The sequence below is a fragment of the Apteryx rowi genome, unplaced genomic scaffold (assembly GCF_003343035.1).
Source record: "Apteryx rowi isolate R43461 unplaced genomic scaffold, aptRow1 scaffold_851, whole genome shotgun sequence".
In the NCBI taxonomy this organism is placed as follows: domain Eukaryota; kingdom Metazoa; phylum Chordata; class Aves; order Apterygiformes; family Apterygidae; genus Apteryx; species Apteryx rowi.
The window spans coordinates 73,903-94,902 of record NW_020451151.1 but is presented as its reverse complement, the minus strand read 5'-3'; the positions used below and the strand labels follow the sequence as shown (position 1 = coordinate 94,902).

The 21,000-nt window shown below is 37.2% G+C and overlaps 1 protein-coding gene across 1 annotated transcript in view; it reads left to right on the top strand.

Annotated features, from left to right (window-relative positions):
* LOC112977642 (oxidation resistance protein 1-like) overlaps positions 1–21,000 on the top strand; it is a 99,320-nt gene that overhangs the window by 4,932 nt on the left and 73,388 nt on the right. Inside the window, exon 2 of the mRNA XM_026090176.1 lies at positions 3,186–3,382. Within this exon, the coding sequence (XP_025945961.1) occupies positions 3,186–3,382 (197 nt within the window). The remainder of the gene's footprint in view (positions 1–3,185; positions 3,383–21,000) is intronic.

The window sequence follows — 21,000 nt, the reverse complement described above, 5'->3', positions numbered from 1 at the left end:
AAGTCACCTGAAAAAGGTCACAGGGCATTTTTACTGTTCAGATGACAGATATTATCACTTTATTGCTATATGATTCCAGAAGAATAAACACATTACATTTGTGACAACAACTTGATATTCCCCACAGTGCAGTAAGCTATTTTATTGACTAACTCTACACTGTAATTCACAACTTTATTAATTGGACTGTCCTTCCAACAGACTTGGTGGCTTGGAAAGTAATCATAATAAAACTGGAATATATGTCATAAAGATATGTTTCCATTTGTATAATTATTTCAGCTCACCAGCTGCCTGTCTTCCTCAGTGGCAATACATTGGCATAATACAGGGCATATGTACACTGATTGATCTTTAGACCTCACTTGCCTTGGTTTGAAATTCTGAAGGTATTAAACACTTCGTAGTTTCGTTATGCACAACATTTTGCAAATCACAGAAGCTAGACACATTGTATCCTTTTGAAAGCTCAGTGGGAATCTTGGGTCAGAGATAGGTAGGGTGTTATTTCTTGAAAACTGGTGATTTTCCTCCTAAAAGGCATCCTGTAAACCTTCAAAGGTTTCAAGCGGCAAGGAATTTTAGAGATTTTTTTTCTTACCTAAAATATGGCATATTCAATAACGTAGTGGAATTTAACATCATAATGGAACACGATTCAGTGTTAACAAAGTCAGGAAAATACTCTAGCCTTCACTTTAGGTAAATACATTTGTCTAACTGCAGGCTTAAATCTAGAATTCTCAAAACAAGACCTCACTTTCTGGAGCATCGTTTTGAATACCAACAAAATATCTAGCAGTTTTCCTTACTTCTCATGCTATTTTTAATCACAGACAGTGATGTCCTTTTCAGTCTTGTCTTGATTTCTCTATGTATGAATGCTCCTAAAAGCGTTCAGTTCATACCAAGCTGTTCTGGATGGTGTCCCTACTGATGGTGTCCCTACTGATGCCATATATGGACCATTGACAGAGATCCTCAGAGTAAAGATTTACTCAGATCCTCAGCGTAAAGACTGTATCACAGTGACAAACTGTTCTTCCCACATCTGCAGGGCTCTTTGAACAGCAGGAGCTGAAGTAGGGAGTCAATATATATGGAGTACTGTTCTTTGTTTCTCACAATGCCACTGTTACTTGTCATTAAAATGCGCTATTATGGCTGCTGTAACCTATAATAAAAGGAGGTGGTACTTCTACAAAGTACATAGATAAACTGGAACCTGTCACCACAGGACATTGCCTGTGTAATTAAGGACAAACCAAGGGAAATAACTCGAAGAGCCACTAAAACCAAAGATGCATCATCTGTTTCAGGAAGTCCCTAACCCCGTGTCTGCTGGAAGCTGGGAGGATACTGGGGCAGGTATCACTGCACGTGTGCCCCTGCTCTTTCCATCGATGGCACTGTTCGGGATGAGACACTTATCTGGATGAACACCTGTTCTCGCCTAGTACAGCCTTTCCAACACGCAGGCAGGATGAGGTCCCTGCCTTCCTGCCCTGTCCGTGAGGGCACACAGGAGCTGAGGAGGGCTGCCTCCAATACTGGCAGCCAGGCCTGCAGAAGAAGACCTCAGTATAAGTAATTGTTCTCAATGACCACATTCATTTCTAACTGCTAACTTTCTGACTGCTAGTCCTTTCCCTGGCCTAGCAGTGCCACATATGAGTAGAGTAATTTCACCTTCAGAATGTCATTCATTAAATTCTACATACACTTTGATACTTTAACACTCCTTACAGAGCTTGGTTGCAACTTGAAGATTTTCTAGTCTACTAACAGCAGTTATTATTATTACAATGTTTTAAAAAAATAATCTCTGCTTAAACTGGAGTATTCCATTCTCACTGCAGGAATCCATGCTACTTAACTGCAAAAAATACAAGGAGAAAATGTTTAAAAAATAAGGAAACATAGAGTTCAGAGGGAGGCTGTTAGCATAAAATCATTACCCTAATAAAATTGTCCTTTGGCAATACAAAACTTAATCATTTTACTTCACTTGCTTCAGAATTTCAGAAATATTATGATCCCTTCATCTCAAATCAATATGGCACTGCAATGTCATAAATATCTTTTATTTCCAGGATCAAATCAAGTAGTCAACTATATACATAGCAATTTAAGAAAAGCTTTGAAAAAATCCAGTGAATATATAGAGTGGGCTTCATCATAACAGAACATTTGTCTGTATTCAATAATTCTAGTAGCATAATAACTTCTATTTTATGTTACTAGAGATACAGCAGATGCCAGAACTATGGTGATACTGTGATAGTGAGTCTACTCACCATCACTCTAAGTGGAATTTGAAAGTGTTTTTGTAACTCTCTCTGCTGTAGAACTTGATAAAATGACTAGATTTGGGAAGGACAGAGAGCGGTGGTGTCATTTACCTTGACTTTGACGCTGTCTCCCACTGTATCCAAATTATGATGTTATGGTCTGGATATGTGGACAATCAGATGGATTAAAAAAAATGGTTGGATGGCCAGGCTCAGAGGACAGTGGTTAATACCTGGATGCCAGTAACAAGCAGAGTAAAGCTGATTTAATCTACAGGAGAAAGAAAGAATTTCTGTTCCTTTTTCCAGAACCTGCAGTTGCAGTGCACAAAATGGTATCTGGGGTAACAGCTCATAGTGGGACTCTTGAATTTAGTGAGAAACAGCCTGTTGAAATTATTGTGGAGTTGAGAAATGCAGTTGTAGAGCTATGACTGAATTCAGAAGATCAGAAGTTCAGAAGTCAGTTCCTAGCTCTGGGGCCTTTCAGCAACTTTGTGTAAATAACATAATTTCCTTGTACCATCTTCATCTGTGGAAATTTAAGCCAGGTAACTTAATAAGTTTAAATTATAGGTTAATTTGTTGGTGTCTTGTCTTCTCTGAAATGGATTATGGGCTGATCGTTCAAATGCCCAACAGGCTGATCTGAGGGCAGTTTACCATGTGTAGCTACATGTGAAAGTGCAGGAGGGTGAGATGCACACACTGTAATTGATTTAGCAGGAGCTGAAAGAGGAGATTAATACAAGGTTAGTTTACCACTGCTGTTCTGTATTCTGCTGGGACATACAGTAAATGTGCTGGTCTTATTTTATATAAAATAAAACAAATTGCATGATCTACCTATAGAATGAAGACTAGTAATACTTTACCTCCTTAAATTGTCTTTAGATTAAAAAAGAAGTCCCAGTCAGTGGATATTAGTGGGCCAGGATGCAACCCAGTGGCAGCTGAAGCTCAGACACCTCAGCCCAGTAAATCTTTGCTTGCCGCTAAGACAACTACTTCTGAGGAGGAACAGAACAACACTACAAATACACAAAGGCGCAATCCACGGAGGAGTGAGTTGAAGAGATACTACACCATTGGTGAGTTTTTGTTCACAGAAAATTTCAAATGTAGTTATTAAAGTGGCAAGGTCTTCCTGTTCATTTGTGTTTTCTTTCCGTTGGTTAATTGTATTTGGTTGCTAAGAGTACTAATGTCCACAGTGAGCATTAAGTTGTCATATCTTAATGGTGATGTCCAATTACCCTTAAGAATTAGCCTGCTTTATTTATCTTGCACTGTTTACAGAAAATCTTTTCCTCAGCATTTTTTTTTTCTCTTAAAAACTATTGAATAAAGCATGGAAGCAATTCTGGGAGGAAGGATGTAGGAAGAAATCAACTTTGACAATGGACTGCATCAGACTTTAGGTAGTGATAATTTAGAAGGCTAGAAGGACTTCCAGTCTGGAGGAGRAGGATGTTGAGTGTGAAGTATTTCTAGTAGCCAGGATTAGTTAGGGGGTGCTGGGTACTTTTTGCTGAATATACTGGGTTTCTGGATATTCTTCTGAGATTTCAGCATCTAAGAGCTTCCTAAAACCATCTTAGGTACCCTAGCAAATGTTTCATGCCTTGCTTCCCCTTAAATCTTTTCAGGACTGAGACTTAACTGACTCCTTTGATAACTACAAAGTAGTCTGTTACTTTCTGAGGATGAATGTAGTGACAAACCAGGATTGGGCAGGGACTCTAAAATAGAAAATAGCAGATTCTAGTGATGTGGTTTGTGTACATACAGTTAGGCTGTTAAGTAGCTTAAACAAGCATATTAAACCTGTTGCTGACCTAATACAATTACACAGGGTTTTGACCTTGTTTTGACCTTGTTTGCAAGTTCTTGTCTGCTAAAATCAATCCATGTCCAAGATCAAGCAACATGAGCTAATCATTATGGTGATAAATAGATTAAGAAAATGTGTTGAAAATCTGATGCTTGCAGCTGGCTTTGCTTCTTTCATTTTAAAATTAGTATTCTGCTATGTTAACCTCAGACCAAACTGGCTAATGATAGCATTTATGGTGGTGACTAATRTAGCTTGAGTAAACTAACACCACTTATGTTTTGTGTTAGTCTCTCATTTTTCTTATCAACTTCCTTCAGTAATTATAATGATAATGATTTTCATAGCACTTTATAGATACAAGAGCTGAGTTCAAATCTAGATGTCTAAAAGAAGTATGGAATCCATGTTTAGACATGTACAAATATGCATGTTTTATGTTTTAAAATACAATTTTCAGCATTGTTTTGGCTATTAAAACTTAACTTCAAGGGTCAGCCTGGTTTGTTAACCACTGCTTATAATATTTAATGTGTGCTAACCACACAGCTTAAAATTATCTCTATAGAAATGTGTAACCAGTCTTACTTTATCAACTTGTGGAAAGAGTAAAATCAAAATGATAAAAAACTATGTTTTTTGGATATTGACATCATTGTAGGAATATATACGTTCAGATCTCTGAGGTGCTTTCTGTAAACCTCATTCTACTTTACAGACCCCAAAACATGTGACCATTCACCTTGCACGCACATGCTTTGCAGAAGAAATCATAGCAGCTTGTGTACGCTCTCAGCTACTGTGAGCAGCTATAGCCAGTCGTCTAACAGATTGTGTTCTGAAATCTTCATACTCTGCAGCATCAAAATATTTTTTTAATTTTATATCTCACCTTATGTGTACACAGACTTGCCTAGGACCTCTAGAAGTGGAAAGTGTATTAAGGAGAGGAGTGTCCTGGTAATTTCAAGAGATTTTAAAATTTCATCAGCACTGCTTCTACTTTAAAGAACCACCCACAAAATACTTATTTTGCATTTCATCTTTCTGACAAATTGCATCTCAGATGCTTCCCAAACTTAATGAGCGCAGTTGTAGTGTTTAAAAGCGGGGGAAAAATATGTGAGAGAGAGAAGGACTGAGATGAAGAGGCAACAGGGAAAAGTTGTGTGCTCAAATGAAATGAAACAGAAAATAGAGATCCAGTGAGGGGGAGAAATAATTTCCATATGGCAGGCTCAGCAGGCAGGAAGGCTCCTGCGCCTTCAGTGATGAACTTGTGTGAAGAAATTGAGTGGGAACTCCTAGATTAATAAGGCAACTATAGGAAAAACAGTCTGCATTGTGGGTTGGATAAAACTGTTTGGAGAACTCTAGAAAGAGCACCCAAGATGCTTAAAAATAAAAATCTAAAATTAGGCTTTATAGATGCTTCAGGCACTTAAAAATTCAGGCCACTTGTTTCTGAAGTGAAGGAGAAAAGTAAGTATTTATGTCTTCAGCACTCTGAAAAGTGGGCTGGAGCATTATACAATGGAGTATTGCAGGGGTAATCTGAATTAGAAGCCATAAAGCTGTATCAGCTTGATGCTACGTCCAGGCTACAGCTAGCTCTTAGCTGGACTGCACTTAGACCAGCTGCAGCATCACAACTATGTTGCATGTAGGAACCAGCTGAAGGTCTCTTGATGGTATGATGCCTCAGGATATACATTTAGCAGTTTATTAAGGTGACTTAAGTGTATAATGTTGTGCTACATTACCCTACAAAGATACATACTTGAAGAATATTCTCTGGGTCCTATTTCTAGCCATGAAAGCTGTGGTGTAAGATGCTTAGATGCCCCTAAGAGTATGTTGCTTATCTACCTAATACTGTTTTTGTAGATGTAAAAGGCTTCATTTTGTTCTATTTGCTATTAAAATAAAACTACAACACTGCTTTGGAGTAAATCAATTATTGGAAATGAAGACGGTAACATAAACATATTTTCCTGATTCTAGGAATCAGGCAATAGAAATCATGAAGCAGAACATTAGTTTATACTAGAAAATATTGTTATAGTACAGTGTTGGGGGGGGAGGAAGAATGAAGCAATTTTTAAATAGTATGTCCTTATACTTTCATAAAAGTCTTAGTGCAAATCTTGTTATATAGGCTTCTGCTAGGACAACTTATTTCATATAACTATAAACTTATCTCAGAAGACATCTTTCACTGATACAGTCTATATCTCTAGTGGAAGGTATTGCTGGTTCAACCGCAAACACTTAGTAGTGTATTCAGAATATTTGTGTGTGTATATGTGTATATAATACATAGCATGCAGACATGCATGTTGTTAACATGCTGCCTGTTATTTCCATGTTCCACCTCTTCTCTTAAAAATTCTCAAACAGCAATTCGGGGGAAATGCTAATAATCAAAATGCTAATGGCCAAGGCTCCCTAATCATATTGCTCCAGTTGTGCATTTTTTAAAAAAAAATCTCATGTTCCACTTGCAAAGAATAGAAACAATAACTTTTCCTCTACAACCTCTTGTACAAATGAGATCAGTAGAAAACTATTTTAATAAAGTATTTTCTACTAGTTTATCGTGACCTGACAATGCTAGTACTCTATACTACTATTTTCCTAGAATATGGACATTTTCAGAGCAACAGAATTATACTGATATAAAATCAGCATGGAAGAGAAATAATGCTTTTGGGGTAAGCAATATTAAATTAATACATATCAGTTGACTAAGTTTTTAAAACAGGTCACTACTAGCTAATGCCAAAGAGTCAAATACGAAAAGCCAGAATTTCTTGTGGTCTCCCAATCTTGCATGCAAGAGACAATGTTTCACTAGGTAGTCACTTTAAATTTAGCAGTGACTAGTTTAGTCACTACTTCTAATTTAGTACTTGAAAATGTATTCTTGTGAAAATAAGATGGATCTTCCAAAGAATCTAATGGTCCGTTAATGGAAGTAATTACTTGTCACAAGGATTATTATTAATGTACTAAACAGTTTAACAGAAAGAAAGATTTTACAGGAAAACCTAACACAAAATCTTTTTTAAAGAGATTAAGTAATAACCAGCTTCTCCTTTTACAAAAGGGAGAACTAAATGAGAACTAATGAGTTACTGTTTAGTGGACATAATTATAACTTGCCCTGGTGCTATATTTCTGTATACCCATGCTACAAATTGACTCCATTTAAGTCATGGCTTTTATAATAATTTGGAAGTGTAAATAAATATCAGTTACGTTTTACATGATTACATGTGCAATAGATTGTCTTTATTTCTGCCTACATACATTTCAAGCTACTTCCATTAAAATTATTATTTGCTTTAAAACATGTTAGAGCAAACAGATTTAAGTGTGAATTTATCCATATTTATAATGTTTATTACTAAATTTATGCTGTGCCACACTATCTGCTAATATAAGATTGTTTGTTATGCAATATTAATACATAATGTGACTAGAATAACTTCAGTTAGAGTGGCAACTTCCTATGTCAGAGTTCTCTTATCCTGATGGAGCTTTGTCACCCTTTGTCTTCCTTTTGGAGAAGGAAAAAATCACTGCACTTGAAAATATACATTTACTTAAAAACTAAACTGAGAATCTCATGGGACTTATCTCATGGGACCATTTGCTATTGCAGTCTCTGATTAAAAACAGAGTTAGCGGGCTTCGTCTTGCTGTCTCCTCAAAAATAAGCACAAGTCTTTATTTGGAAGGCAGACATCATGTCATTGTGGCTATTTCTTTGTTAGTGCTGAAGTTCCTTCCTGTTCTTAGAGGTTTTATTTTTGGCACTCTGAAAATACTTTATTTCTTTGATGGGATTTGTTCTGATAATAATTGGTGTATATATTTGGAGACRTTTTTCTGCGAAGAATACTCCACTTTGTTTCCAAACATGTCTTTGAAAGGTTCTTCTTATCACTTGGAGGTTGAATATATTTGCTTCTTCTCTTCTGCAGAATTGAATAAGATTTTTTCTCTTCCAAATATCCAGTTTTTCTCTTATTCACACAAATTTGTAGTTTTTCTGTTCACCTTTGATGTTTGTTGCTAATACTAGCAAAGCATGACATGTAGGTAGGTATATTAGAAGTTGTAAGCAGGTAAATGGCAGAGTTGGGTACAGCAGAAGCTGTAAATTTGAGCTGCATTCCCTCCTTTTTAATGAAGGACAGATGGGAGTTGAAGCTGCCAGCTCTCTCCCAGTGGGTCCAGATGCAATTCACACACATTTGTGGATTCTGACTCTGTCCTGTTCAATGCATCTATAATTTCCTTATTGAACATTCACTGCTTTTGAGAAACATGATTCAAACTGCTTCCTTTCAAATACAGTCTCAGAAACTTTTKGGGGGGGAGATTGTTTTCCAAGCACTTCATTACCTGTTTGTGAGTGATAAGGAAAGTGAAATAATTTGTGGAACATGTGGATAATACAGAAAGTGGCTTTCATAGCAACAGTAACTATGCAAAATTCTTACTCATTCACCTTTCATGACCATTTTTATTAGTGATTCACATCACTTAGCTACTCTGGATGAGCAAACAAGCATCTTTGTTTTTCTCTATTTTAGAATTGAAAAATCAGAGCTATTAAAAGCCACTTTTTAATGTCATACACTTCTTTTATCCTTTACAGATACTCTGTGTATCTTTTGAATATAAATGAGTTCTGAGCTATAGAGGCAGGATCCACTGGAAGAGTGATGCTCTTTAATGTCCTTTCATCTCAGCATGTCCCTTTTCTAAGCATCCTGGTTTTGTTTTTAATCATATGAATTGCTCTCATATCATCTGCTGAGTCATTTTGGGCGAGAAATATTTCAAGATTTCATAATTTCCCTGCTTCACATGGGAACAAAATTGAAATCTTTTATAGTTTTATAGACAAGCTGCTCAACTTGCAAGATCAGCCAAGAGTACCTCCTATCCAGTTTGAATCTCTGGAGAGAATAAGAAAGACTGATTTGACCTCTAGGCTCTGGGATGATACAGGCTGAGTCACTGTCGGTCTGTCTCCCTTTGGAGATCTTCTCTATAGCAAACCATGACTGAAGAAAGGACATGATTTCTTACACCTCAAATGTGCTTTAAGACCTGTCTTTTGAGTATTGTGAGGTAGAGCAACCTTTCTTTTAGCAGCAAAGGAATTAACAAGGAAAGTGTGGGTTCACCACTGAGATGGGTGGGTGATTCAGTGACAGCAGATACAGATAAGGCTGAGGCCTCTGAGTCTGGAGACAAGGTTCAGGGAGGAGGGTAACTACCAGTAGCAAAAGAGGACAGACTCAGGACCCTTGAGAAAATCTTGACCCATACTAGTTCATGGGACCCAATGGGATGCATGCGAGGGTGCTCAAGGAGCTAGCTGAGGTCACTGTGAGGCTGCTCTGTGTCATCTTTGAAAGGCCATGGAGATCACAGGAGGTCCCTGATGACTGATAAAAGACAAATGCTGCATTTCTCTTCAAAAAGGGCAAGAAGGAGTATCCAGGGAACTACAGGCTGCTCAGCCTCACTTTCAATCCCTAAGAAAATAATGAGGCAAGTTCTCTTTGAAGCTATTTCTGGGCACATGAGGGAGAAGGTGATTAGGAATAGCCAGTATGGCTTTACCAAGGGTAGATGATGCTTGTCGAACCTGATAGTCTTCTGTGATGAAATGACAAGGTCTGTGGATGAAGGGAGAGCAGTGGATGCAATCTACCTTTACTTTAGCAAGGGTTTTGACATGGTCTTCCAGAGCATCCTTGTACTGAAGCTGGGACATAATGGTCTAGATGGCTGATGGTTAGAAAGACTGGTTGGATCATCAGACTCAAAAGGTGGTGGTCACCAAGATGTTTGGGGGCTGGAGCAGGTTGCCCAGAGAGGTCATGCAGTCTCCCTCTTTGGAGTTTTTCAAGACCCAACTGGATAAAGTCCTGAGCAACCTGATCTGATCTCATCGGTGACCCTGCTTGGAGCAGGAGGTTGGACTAGAGACCTCCTGAGGTCTCTAACTGGAGTTATCCTGTAAATCTTTTGACTGCAAATGTGAAGGTTGTTTGAAATCTATCAGCATCTTTTTAGAGAGAATTTTGCTTCTCTTAATCATTCTGATTTTCTAAATAAAAAATTGATTAAAAAATAATGAAAACCAGCATTGATTTCTAGCTTATATGAAAAACCAAAAAGTTCTCTTCCAGTAAAACTCTTGATAGTGGCTCTTATTTGTGTATTGAGACACTCAAACTTGAAATTCCAGGCAATGTATTGGCAAAGGGCTGTTCCTATCTTGCAGCTTTCATTGACAGAGAAGGCTCTTAACAGCTTTAAAAAAGCCCAAATTTTGCAGTCTTCAGCATGGAGTGTAAGGCTAAATTAATTTCCAGTTATTTAATCTGGTAAACATCTCTATGAGAAGAGGAAATATTATCATACCAAAGCACCTATTTTGATAATTCATATTTTAAGTCAAATGTGAAGTTTCTAGACAGCTTGATAATGTTATACAGCTAAAAATGCACTTAAACTGGTTATAAAAATCTGTGGTTTTACTAAAAAAAGTTTAAGGTAGCTGAATTCATTACCCGTTCTTCAGACTGCCTACCTTAAAAAAAACCCCTAGTGTTTCCAAATTCTCATCTTAAAATATCATGGAAAACCTGCTATTTCTAGAACAACCTGTTATTTCTATTTTAGGAGTCATTTCTGGTCTCCATGTAAGTACTGTGAAACCTATGGTATCTGAGTAGCAACCAGAGACTCAAACTGAATAACAATGCTCCAGTCTCTTTGCTTGTTTTTTAATTGTTCTCAAACTATTTTTTTCATCCATAGAGAAGCATGGAGGGGTGAAATAGACATTTTGGGAAGGATCAAAGCACAAATACTGCAGTTAGTCGCAGTCTGGGAACTGACTTCCCTTCCCTCTGAGGCTGACATTAGGATTGCCATCCTGAGGAAGTTTCCTTCCTTACAAGGTAGTATATATGAGCACAACGTCTAAGATCAAATTCTGATGTCACTTATTCTAGAATAACTCTGTGTCCAAATGCTAAAATAAAGCAGAAGTCAATTCTGAATAAAGTGACTAACTAAAAGATGGTCTCTCTTGATTGCTCTTTTTTAATGCAGTCATGACCGAGCCTTCGTGCAGGAGGCACAAGTAGTCCCTGTCTGCTAGAGCAGCCTTTGGAGTCCTGCCTCTGTGTCAGAGCAGAGTGGCCTGAGATGAAAGGGCAGAACTATCTCCCTGCTCTACAAGCAGATTGTTTTCCCATGAGTCTGGCAATGGTCAAATTCTAGACATTCCTGTCATACTGGGACGGACACTGCCCGCCATTTAATCTTTCTGGATCCTGAACATAAGAGGCTTCCAAATATCTCTACAGCCCATACTGGATTCCAAACAAGTGGTTTAAAAAGCTTCCTCTTCTGCTGCCCTTTTTTTTTTTTTTTTTTTTTCAGCTAAGTTTTGCTCTTTAATGTCTTCAAGCTTTCTTTTTAGTTGCACCTCATTCTTATTTATCTGACAATCTATCAGGAGACAGAGCTTCTGGATTAGGTTCATCTCTAGGGCAGCTTGCTGTGAAGTTCCTTTCGGATTTTAACAAAGTGGCTTGTTGTTACACTCTTCCCTCCAAAATCCTGTGGGAACTGCGTGTTGCTGCCAAACCTTGATTTTTATCTTGGGCTATGAAGAAAAGTTGTATTTTATCATGGAGTTGTTGTATTGCTGAGTCTTCCTCAATTACAGAGCATTAGTATGCACATAGGAGTATGTAAAAACTTTACAAGCATAAAATGTTCAACATTTATGAAAGAAGTCTTTTTGTAAATTTAGATACTAATTGGCCAGATATGTTCATGAAAACTAAATAGTGGCAGCAGCATGCTGTTTCCAGTGACTCTAGTTAATATGCTTGAGAGATTCTCTTATTCTTTTGGTTTGCAGAAGACAGAATGACTGTCTTTTTCTTCTGCCAGAGAAAACACGACAAGCATGATTTGTTCTAGGAGTTGTTGATTTGTAGTTTTGCAGCCACCTTAGCTGTACATTTGCTTACAGGTGTATGAACATGTGTGACCACTTGGGTATGTAATTAAATGTTTTTGTGATTTACCTACAGTTTAAATTATGTTGTTCCCTTTTCATTTGTATGTAGAACAGTGATGAGCTTGGCTGTTCATTAGTTTGCCAAGATTCTGATATTCTGCTCTGAATAAGTCTGAGAGAGAAAATAGGTCCTGCATATAGTCTTTTTTGAAACTGTATAACTTAAGTGTACTAAGAAAGTTAAATAATGTTTGAAGAATTAGCTTAGACTCATTCTACAGATTAAACTATAAATGTTTTATCTGAGAACAACAAATTACTGTTTTGATAAAACATGAGGCACTGATTGTTCACAGCTCAAGACTTTCAAACATAGGTGCTAAAATTAACCATTAGATGTGTATTGAAAATTGCTGGAATCTCAGAGAAAAATCAAGTCCATTGTGAATCCTGCAAACATACTGAATGATGCCATTGTTGATTCTGAGCTAACAAAAAATGATCTAACAACATGACTCAAATTCTGCTGTAGTAGAAGAAGGTCCTGCAAACCCCAGTGAGACTGCAGCTAGATAATCCATGGCTGATTTTGCTCTGATAGTTTTTATGAAAGGTAGAACAATTTTCTTGCATTGTCTAGTCTCCTTCTCTGGAGATATTCAAAACACGCCTGGATGCAATCCTGTGCAATGTGCTCTAGGTGACCCTGCTTGAGCAGGGGGGTTGGACTAGATGATCTCCAGAGGTCCCTTCCAGCCTCAGCGATTCTGTGATTCTGTGATTCTGTGATTTTAGCATTGATCTAAACCTATGTTGATTAGCTGCCTGTTTTTTTTTTTAATACTAAATGCATACCTACTAAAACTGTCAGATAGAAGAGGATAATAGCTATAAAAGATAAACCTAATTTCCTGTTAGTAAAGATTTCATTGCCTGCTAGAAAACAAACCAAGCCAAGTAAGACATGCAGTCTAGCTTTTTTACTTACTACATTTTCCTTTAAGGGAGTGTAACAGATGGGATAACAACTCTTTGCAGGTAAAAAGTATGAGAATTAAGATAGGTAATGAGAGAAGTGCTCAGCTCACATTCTACTGCAGTCTCTTGCAAGAGGGGAAGAGGGAGAAAACCAGATCATTTTTCCATGGCAAGGTTGTTCTGAAAGATTGTCTTTTTAAATGAGAATAGATCCCATGAGTCTTTGGAATAGCATTCCCTTATTGCACTTGATTGTACCTAACCTTCCAGATCACTGTTTTTTCTAATAAGCACCCTTAATAAAGGTGGACTGGATTCTGTTCAGTGTCTCAGTGTTAATTGAGCAGGATTTCTACATTTGGTGGTCTTATAGAAGCCCCATCTCTTTCACCACTTTACTGCCATAAACACCATTAGATTGATTTTCATATCTTATTTGCTAAAGACTGAAAATGCATTACTTCAATTTTGTTTGTATAGCTTGCCATTTACATCTTAAGAGCAAAAAGCTTTTTTCTCTATCCTAGAAAGATAAAAAGGCAAGAATAAATGCTGAAAATAATTTTTTTATGATTTAACTTTTCTTATTCCTCTGGCGGGATTTGCTAAATGACAATAAGGCATAACTTGCAAATGTCACGTTTAATATTATTTTTAAATGTAACTAGTAAACCTGTCTTACATTGAGAAGGAATAAAAATTCTTTATTAGAATTGTATCTGTATTACTTAGCAAAGAAAGGCTGAGAGATGATTTCATATGTATGAAATTATATGGCTGAGGGATGTGCAATTTAGCTGACAATTTGTCTTTAATTTATCTGTAATCTGTTTGAAAGCTGAAGCAAAACACATTCATGATACATCTGAGATGCACTTTTTTAGAACAATGTGTCTACTGTTGTGGTGGATTCTCCATTGCTTGAAGCGTTAAAAACTAGATGTTCTTCTAAAAGATGTTCTACTTCAGTTAGAAGTCACTAGCTTCCTTTAAGCATGACTGGGAGAAAACACAACCCTGCAGTCAGTCAGATAGCGAGTAGCCTCAGTACTGCAGTAGATAATAAAGCACGAGTTAATGAGCTCTGCTTGGGTACAGGAAGAGATTTTTGATTGCAGAGGTAAAGATGCTGGAGACAAGGAAGGAGAAGCACTGCAGATATGAAGAATGCATGGTCAGCAAAGCACAAGGGGACAGTGAAGTACAAGGGGAAAGCAGCAAGGGCAGGAGTGCAAGCAAATGAGAAAGGGGTCCAGGGAGTGGGGAGCAGAGGAACTGCAATGAGGAGAAGAGCTTGGATGATGATGCGCTGTATCAAAATAGTTCCTCCTGGCATCATAATCCAATATTCTGTTAAAATCAGGCAGTGTACTTCTGTTTCTCCGTTCTGCTAAAAATATTCCTGATAATCATATTCTTGGTATTAAGACATTTTTAAATTTAAAGAACTGGAAGAGAATTGTTAGCTGATTTACTTTATGAGTAAAAATACAGAAACCACATTTCAAATAAACCTATAAGCAGAGCTTTCTCTTATTTGTACACATGTGGGGGGAGGAAAGGAGTACATTTAGCATGTTTTGTGTACCCACATACTAGTAGACTTAATACTTGCCCTTTTTCTACTGTCAGGATGCCTTCTGTATGAATATAATGTAAATTTAGGGAGGAAAAAAGCTAAATATAATTTGATTTTTAGTTGCTAGAGATTTCACTGAAAAAATGTTTTTCTAAGCAATGCACTTATTTTCAGCTGTTCAAAATTAATCTCTATATGAATGCAAAACGATTTATAGTGTTATCTAACTTCATATGCTAAAGAGGTTCTCTCTTGCTTAACTGCACACTGATCTGTCATTTCTGAATGTTCATAAGCTAGCTGTCAATTAATATACTACCCCTGTGATCCGGCAGATAGGAGGTGCACATTATGAGTTTTTTTGTTGTTAGTGGTGGTGGTTTTTTTAGTGTAATGTATAGATTGCTCTAGCTTTGCTAGAGGAAACAGTGAAAAAATATTATTTTGACTTATGGCACTCATTAGGAGATTTACAATGATTTTTACATTTTGTGGAATATACTCCATGATCTTCATGCTCATCTGCTTCATCTGCTCAATAATCAGAATCTTTATCTGGAAAAAGTTCCCTTAAACCATTTACAGCAACAGTACAGCTTTCTTCTGACATTTATCCTGCTGAAACCTCCCAGGTCTTCAGTTGCCTTGCTAGTTGGTTGCTCACAGCAGAAGAATCAGAAACAAGGAATGTATGTGTAAATTGCTATTAGCTATACCAACATGAAATGAAATATAGGTATGCGTTCTTCCCCGGATGTCAAGCCAACAACACGCCCATTTGGGGAGGGCAACTGCATACTGAAGAACTGACTTTCAGTCTAAAGCAAAAAACAATGTGCAGGTCAACACGYTTCCTCCATCCCAAACCTTTCCACAGAGGCTCTGTGTAACCCAAAAGCAGCAACAGCGTGGTGTGTCTTCCCAGGAGCCACACATTTTGCACACTGAGAAAAGAAATTTGGAAGGCCGTGTAATAGTGCTACCAGGTGATAGTATAAAATGTAGGGCTTGCTGCCAGAGTAACTCCCCTGAACAGTTTTTTGTTGACTGTCTCTGTTGTAAGCATAACAGCATGTTTTTCCTCCCCAGCAAAACAGTTACATGCTAGTGGCTCTTTGGTGATATAGATTTTCAGACATAACTAACACATGTTTGCTATCAGATCCATAGTAAAGGTGATGGATATCTGTGGGGGATTATTGTTTTTTGTGGGGGGAGTGTTGCTTTTGGGTTTCTTTGTAATTTCTGTGTTTTTTATGGAGGCAGGTTCAGGTTAGGGCAGAAGGATCTGTCTCACTGAGCCGGTTTACTTCTGAGGTAGTACGGATGAGAGAATAACCAGGACAATATTCTAAAGAATACCACAGTCTAAAGTTATTTATATGAAGCCCCAAGGCACATAGGATAAATATATTAATTGTTATTGATGCTGATTTGAATCTAGATTATTTAGCATCAAGTTATCTGCACATGTTATTTGAAACCAATTCTAACTTACATGTGACATCAGTGATGATCCTGTGAAGTTATGTAGAAGAGCTTCTAGGAATGTGATCCCATCTTAGCAGGAAAAGTCATATTAATAAAACAAGATATTTGTAACTCTAAGGGGTTCTGCTAACACTCAAGATATATTAGTATAATGAGAAAGCTGTTTTCATGCACTCTACCAGCATAACAAGAGAAAATTAAATAAACAGGAGTCCCTTACAGCACAGTGTATTCAGGAAGAGCTGATAAAGGTAATGCGGAATGATTTAGATTTTTAAATAATTTCCTTTTTCACTATATTCATGCTTGTTAATAAAAACTGGGTCTTCATTTAAAATGTAATCAGAATTCATTGCTTGAAGCAATCTGCCCCAAATGCACATCCTACTCAAAGAAATGCGACAAGTTGTTGAATTAATGGAGGGTGGGGGAACCAACATGTTTTCAGTTTAATGCTCATGTTCCCTTTACCAGAGTTTATGCTTTGCTGAGGCGTAAGGAGGTGAAGACACAAAGAACAGCTATATGCACTCATGGACATTACCTTTCTTGTTCAGGGGAAGGAGCAGGGATGGAGAGAAGAAGGAGATCTGTTTGCCCTTTTTTGGGGCTGTGGGGCAGCCATAAATTCACAGCAAACAGTTGGTGGAGAATTATGCTTTCTCTTTGTAAGCTCTATAAATTGTGTAATTCCTGCTTCATGTCTCAAAGCTGATGACAGTCCTTACCTGTTATTCTGTTATTTTCTGTGAATTTTGGAATATGTCCTTCTTTGCTTGAAAAAGCTACTGTTAGGGATCAGAGCACTCTCTGGTATGCAAGATTAAGAAATTATAAAACTTTCTGCCTCTTTTAGTAAACTGGACTAAATAAAAGCATAATCTGTAAACTGCCCTAATATTAGTTAGCTAATATTAGTGGAGGGTTTAAATGTGCTTTTATCTTGTTGTATTTGTTTTGACTTGGTCAAAGCTGTCTTCATGAGACTGTCTTTTCGTCCGTTTAGAGTGGTTCAATGAACAGTTATAATCCTGCTGCAATCAGTACCGCATGAACACGCTCAGTTTGAACTGTTCCATATAGAATACTTCTGTTCTTCTCAGTATGATTGAAAATTTTGTTTCAGAAGATTTTGTTTCTCCAGTGTAAGCAGGATCAAGCAATTTTCCTCCACTTTTCTTATGAAAACCTTACGTAAAAGGCTGATGAAAATGATGGTCTTGGATCATTTCTTTGGGAGAGATATGAAAAGGCCTCTGTCTTCCAGGTCAGCAAAGCACTGAAGTGTTGCATGTTGAAATGCACACAGATTCCCGTTGAAGTAAACTGAACTATTCACGTGAAATTCAAATTCAGTAACTGTGACCATGGGCTAGAATAAATAGGTAGCATTCTTTGGTTATATTAATGGTGATCCCCTTTGTTTTCATAATGCCAACAGTAACAGCAGGTAAGTTCCTTGCTTTGCAAGGCAATTTATTCTCTCTGGTGTCTTACAACATTCCTTGTTCCTGTTTCCAGCTCATAATTCTGATTTTACTGTGTGAGAACAACTGTATAGATATGTCAGGGCAGACTCTCCTAACCACAGAATAAACTTTTACAGTAAATGGCAGTACCAACAGTTCATTAATTTGTATTGATTGGAAATCCTATTAGAAATTATTGAAGCTGGGAAGAAAACACACCAGTTTCAGAGGTCCCACACGTGCTCTGATAAAGGCTACAGTAGCCTCTAAGTGCATGTGAAATTAATAATGAATTATCCATGATACCAGTCAGGTTACTAGTATTTCTTAATGGCTAGTGATAGTTTTTAAGAATTTTTTTCAAATGCAGCAGATATATATATGCTGCCATCCTCTCAAATTAATTTCTTTGTGTTTTAGGGGAGGAGAGGGTCATTAGTGCAGTTGCACATCCCACAGGGCATCTCTTACCCAGTTTTCCACTTCAAAATATCAGTGACTACAAATCTGATTATCAAATTAAATTAAATGTCTTCCACTTAGCCACTTAGAATTTGGGAAGCCAGGTAATTTAAAAACAACTAATATTGGAGGCAGATACAAAATTATATAGATTTTTGTGTGCAATCCAAATATAATCTACACTAATGTGTTCAGTCCTGAGACCTGTGTAAGAGGTATAAATCTGCACTAGCTCTCAGTGTTTGTGAAGTTTCCTCTGAGTTTGCTTCATCAAAACTTTAAGCAAAACCTCACCCATCATTTCTACAAAATGCTACTCTTCAGGCTGTATAGGGAAAGAGAGAAATTTGCTTCACCTGTATAAAGGTGTGGTTTAGGAATTTATCCTATTTTCTCGAACTGTTTACCATTGCAGAGCCCAAATGGTGCACATGTCTGCTTTAGGACCCTTCAAATCTGGGTTGATTTTTTCATAATTATTTCCTTTGTGTGTTGTGGTGTTAATTTTTTCTTAAAAAACAAAACTTGAACAATGATCAGGAAAGAATTCAACCAAACTGCTTTGCAGTATGGAAGCTAACCTACCACAGGAGTAGCTTGTACCAGTTGCGAGGGTAAAATGTGGTCTTCTTGGAAACCAGTGACCTCTTTTCAAACAAATACATGCAGCGAGAGCACCATCTGTGAACTTCTAATAACTTTGTGAATCCGGATCTGATCACTGAAGTTAAACTTCTTGAGGCACAAACTGCAGTGGAAATTAGGTTCTGGTTGCTGCACAAAGTAATCAGCAGCAGCAAGGGAAATAAACCTCTTAGCTCCAGGTCTTTCTTGCAGCACATGGTAACATTCCACAGATGGCACAGTTTCACAGCAAATGACCCAAAGCCATCTTTAGACAAGTGTCCTGTGTCTGAGTGTAATCAGATCAAAGAGATTTTCCTGGCTTTTCCATAATTTTAACTTCAGCAGAAATACTTTTTCAACATTTAAGTGTGTCTTTGTTACAATTCTTGCTATAGATTGTCAGTATGAAAGTATAATTTCTAAGAGGCAAGCTCTGTGTTTATCACATAATTAAATGCTATGATTTTCATAGCATTGATAAATATGAACATAAGGTAATCCTGTTATCTAGAAAGGGGATGTAAATGTGGAAAAGCAGCTCATTACAAAAGTTAAAAATACTATTATAAATTCTATTCTCTAACTGTAAAGGATTTTGATTAAGAACATTTTTCTTTCTAAATGCTTTACTAATGAGTACATAATGAATTAACTACTTTTCTGATCGTTCAAAGTTTCTCTGGACACTTACTGAAATTGATAGTGAGAAGAATTTGACTTTGTTAAATGATTTACTTCTTTTTAACTTAAAAATTTTTACTCATGGACTGATTATAAGATTACTTGACTAAGCAATGACAACTTCTTGAATGAACACAGTGTTCTCAGTAGCTGTCACAGTAGCCTACAAATAATAGTAAGTGACCAAACTGTTTATTATTGTTGCATCTGGGAGTCCCGCTAATGAACCTCTTGTGCTTGGTGCATTACAAACAAAAGCCAATCCTTGCTTCAAAGAATTGACAGTGTCAGAAATTGCCGAGGAAGGCAGAAGGGTAAGCAGAGCAGAGGAAACGGTGAGCACGTCCATGCTGCGCTGAAGCTGGCTCTCCATAAACAAGCCCCAGAAGGCTGGTTTGAAGACACTTGACCTGCTTCTAGATACCTGGGTTTGTGCGTGAGATTTTTACCTCTGCCAAGGGAATCCAGGTTTATTCATTAAGATGCAGCACTGTGTCTGTGCAGAGCTGTGTCTGATCTGCTTCCAGATCTCCCTTTATTTATCGGCACAATGCTTTGCTATAGCATATGTGTTTACCAAATCAGACTAACACTAGCTTGAAGATCTGCGTATGGAGCTATATTATGTGCTAGATAGGCAACGGCCTCAGCTTGTTGTTATTGCTGACAACATTTCTGAAGACAGCACAGTAAGGGTTTTAAGCTGGAGCTTGTTGGAGTTTTGGAATGTGCTTAAGAAAGTCCTTCCAAGTAGCAATATTGGAAGAAGAACAAAAGTATTGGGGAATTAAAAGTGGTTAATTGAAGCTAGCATAATTGGCATATCCAAGACACCTATTTCCTCTCCTTGTGGACACAGCAGAGTCAGGAGGCAAAAACTTCAAGGTATTATACCTTATTCTACACTAAGTGGAATGGATTGTAAAAGACTGTTACAGATTTTAGATAATTTTGCACATTTGTATTTACTGATATTTTAAAATATGGATTTTAAAAAAAAAGATTGTGCCTATTTGCCTACTTCAAATATAGGCTTATTTGAGGGAAGAAGGAAGTTACTTATTCTGGATATATCAGGAGTATCTGAACCTTATTTTCCACTTTTTTTTCTTCTTTTAACAAGCTGAATAAGATCTTTAGTTGGCCTAAATACTGAGGCCATGGGACAATGGCTTGAACTGAAGCTTCTGATGTCCAGCAGTTGTAGATGTTCATGATTTCTCACTGTTTCTTTATTGTTTATCTAAGGTTTTTGTACCTCTGGAGAGGTGATTAAAAATCTGCATTGGCAGTATTTTATGTTTTATACAATAATGTATATTTTATATGAGAACTTATTGTTGGTGCAGCCAAGGGAGTATACAAGGAACACATGTTCTGTATCTGTCCTCCATTATGAAAAGACAAACAGCAGTTCACCTTCTAATCTCATATAATATAGCCATACGAGTCCTCTAGCAAAAATAATTTCTTTTGAAATCTTACACTGCAGGACCTACGTTATTTTTCTTTTGTAA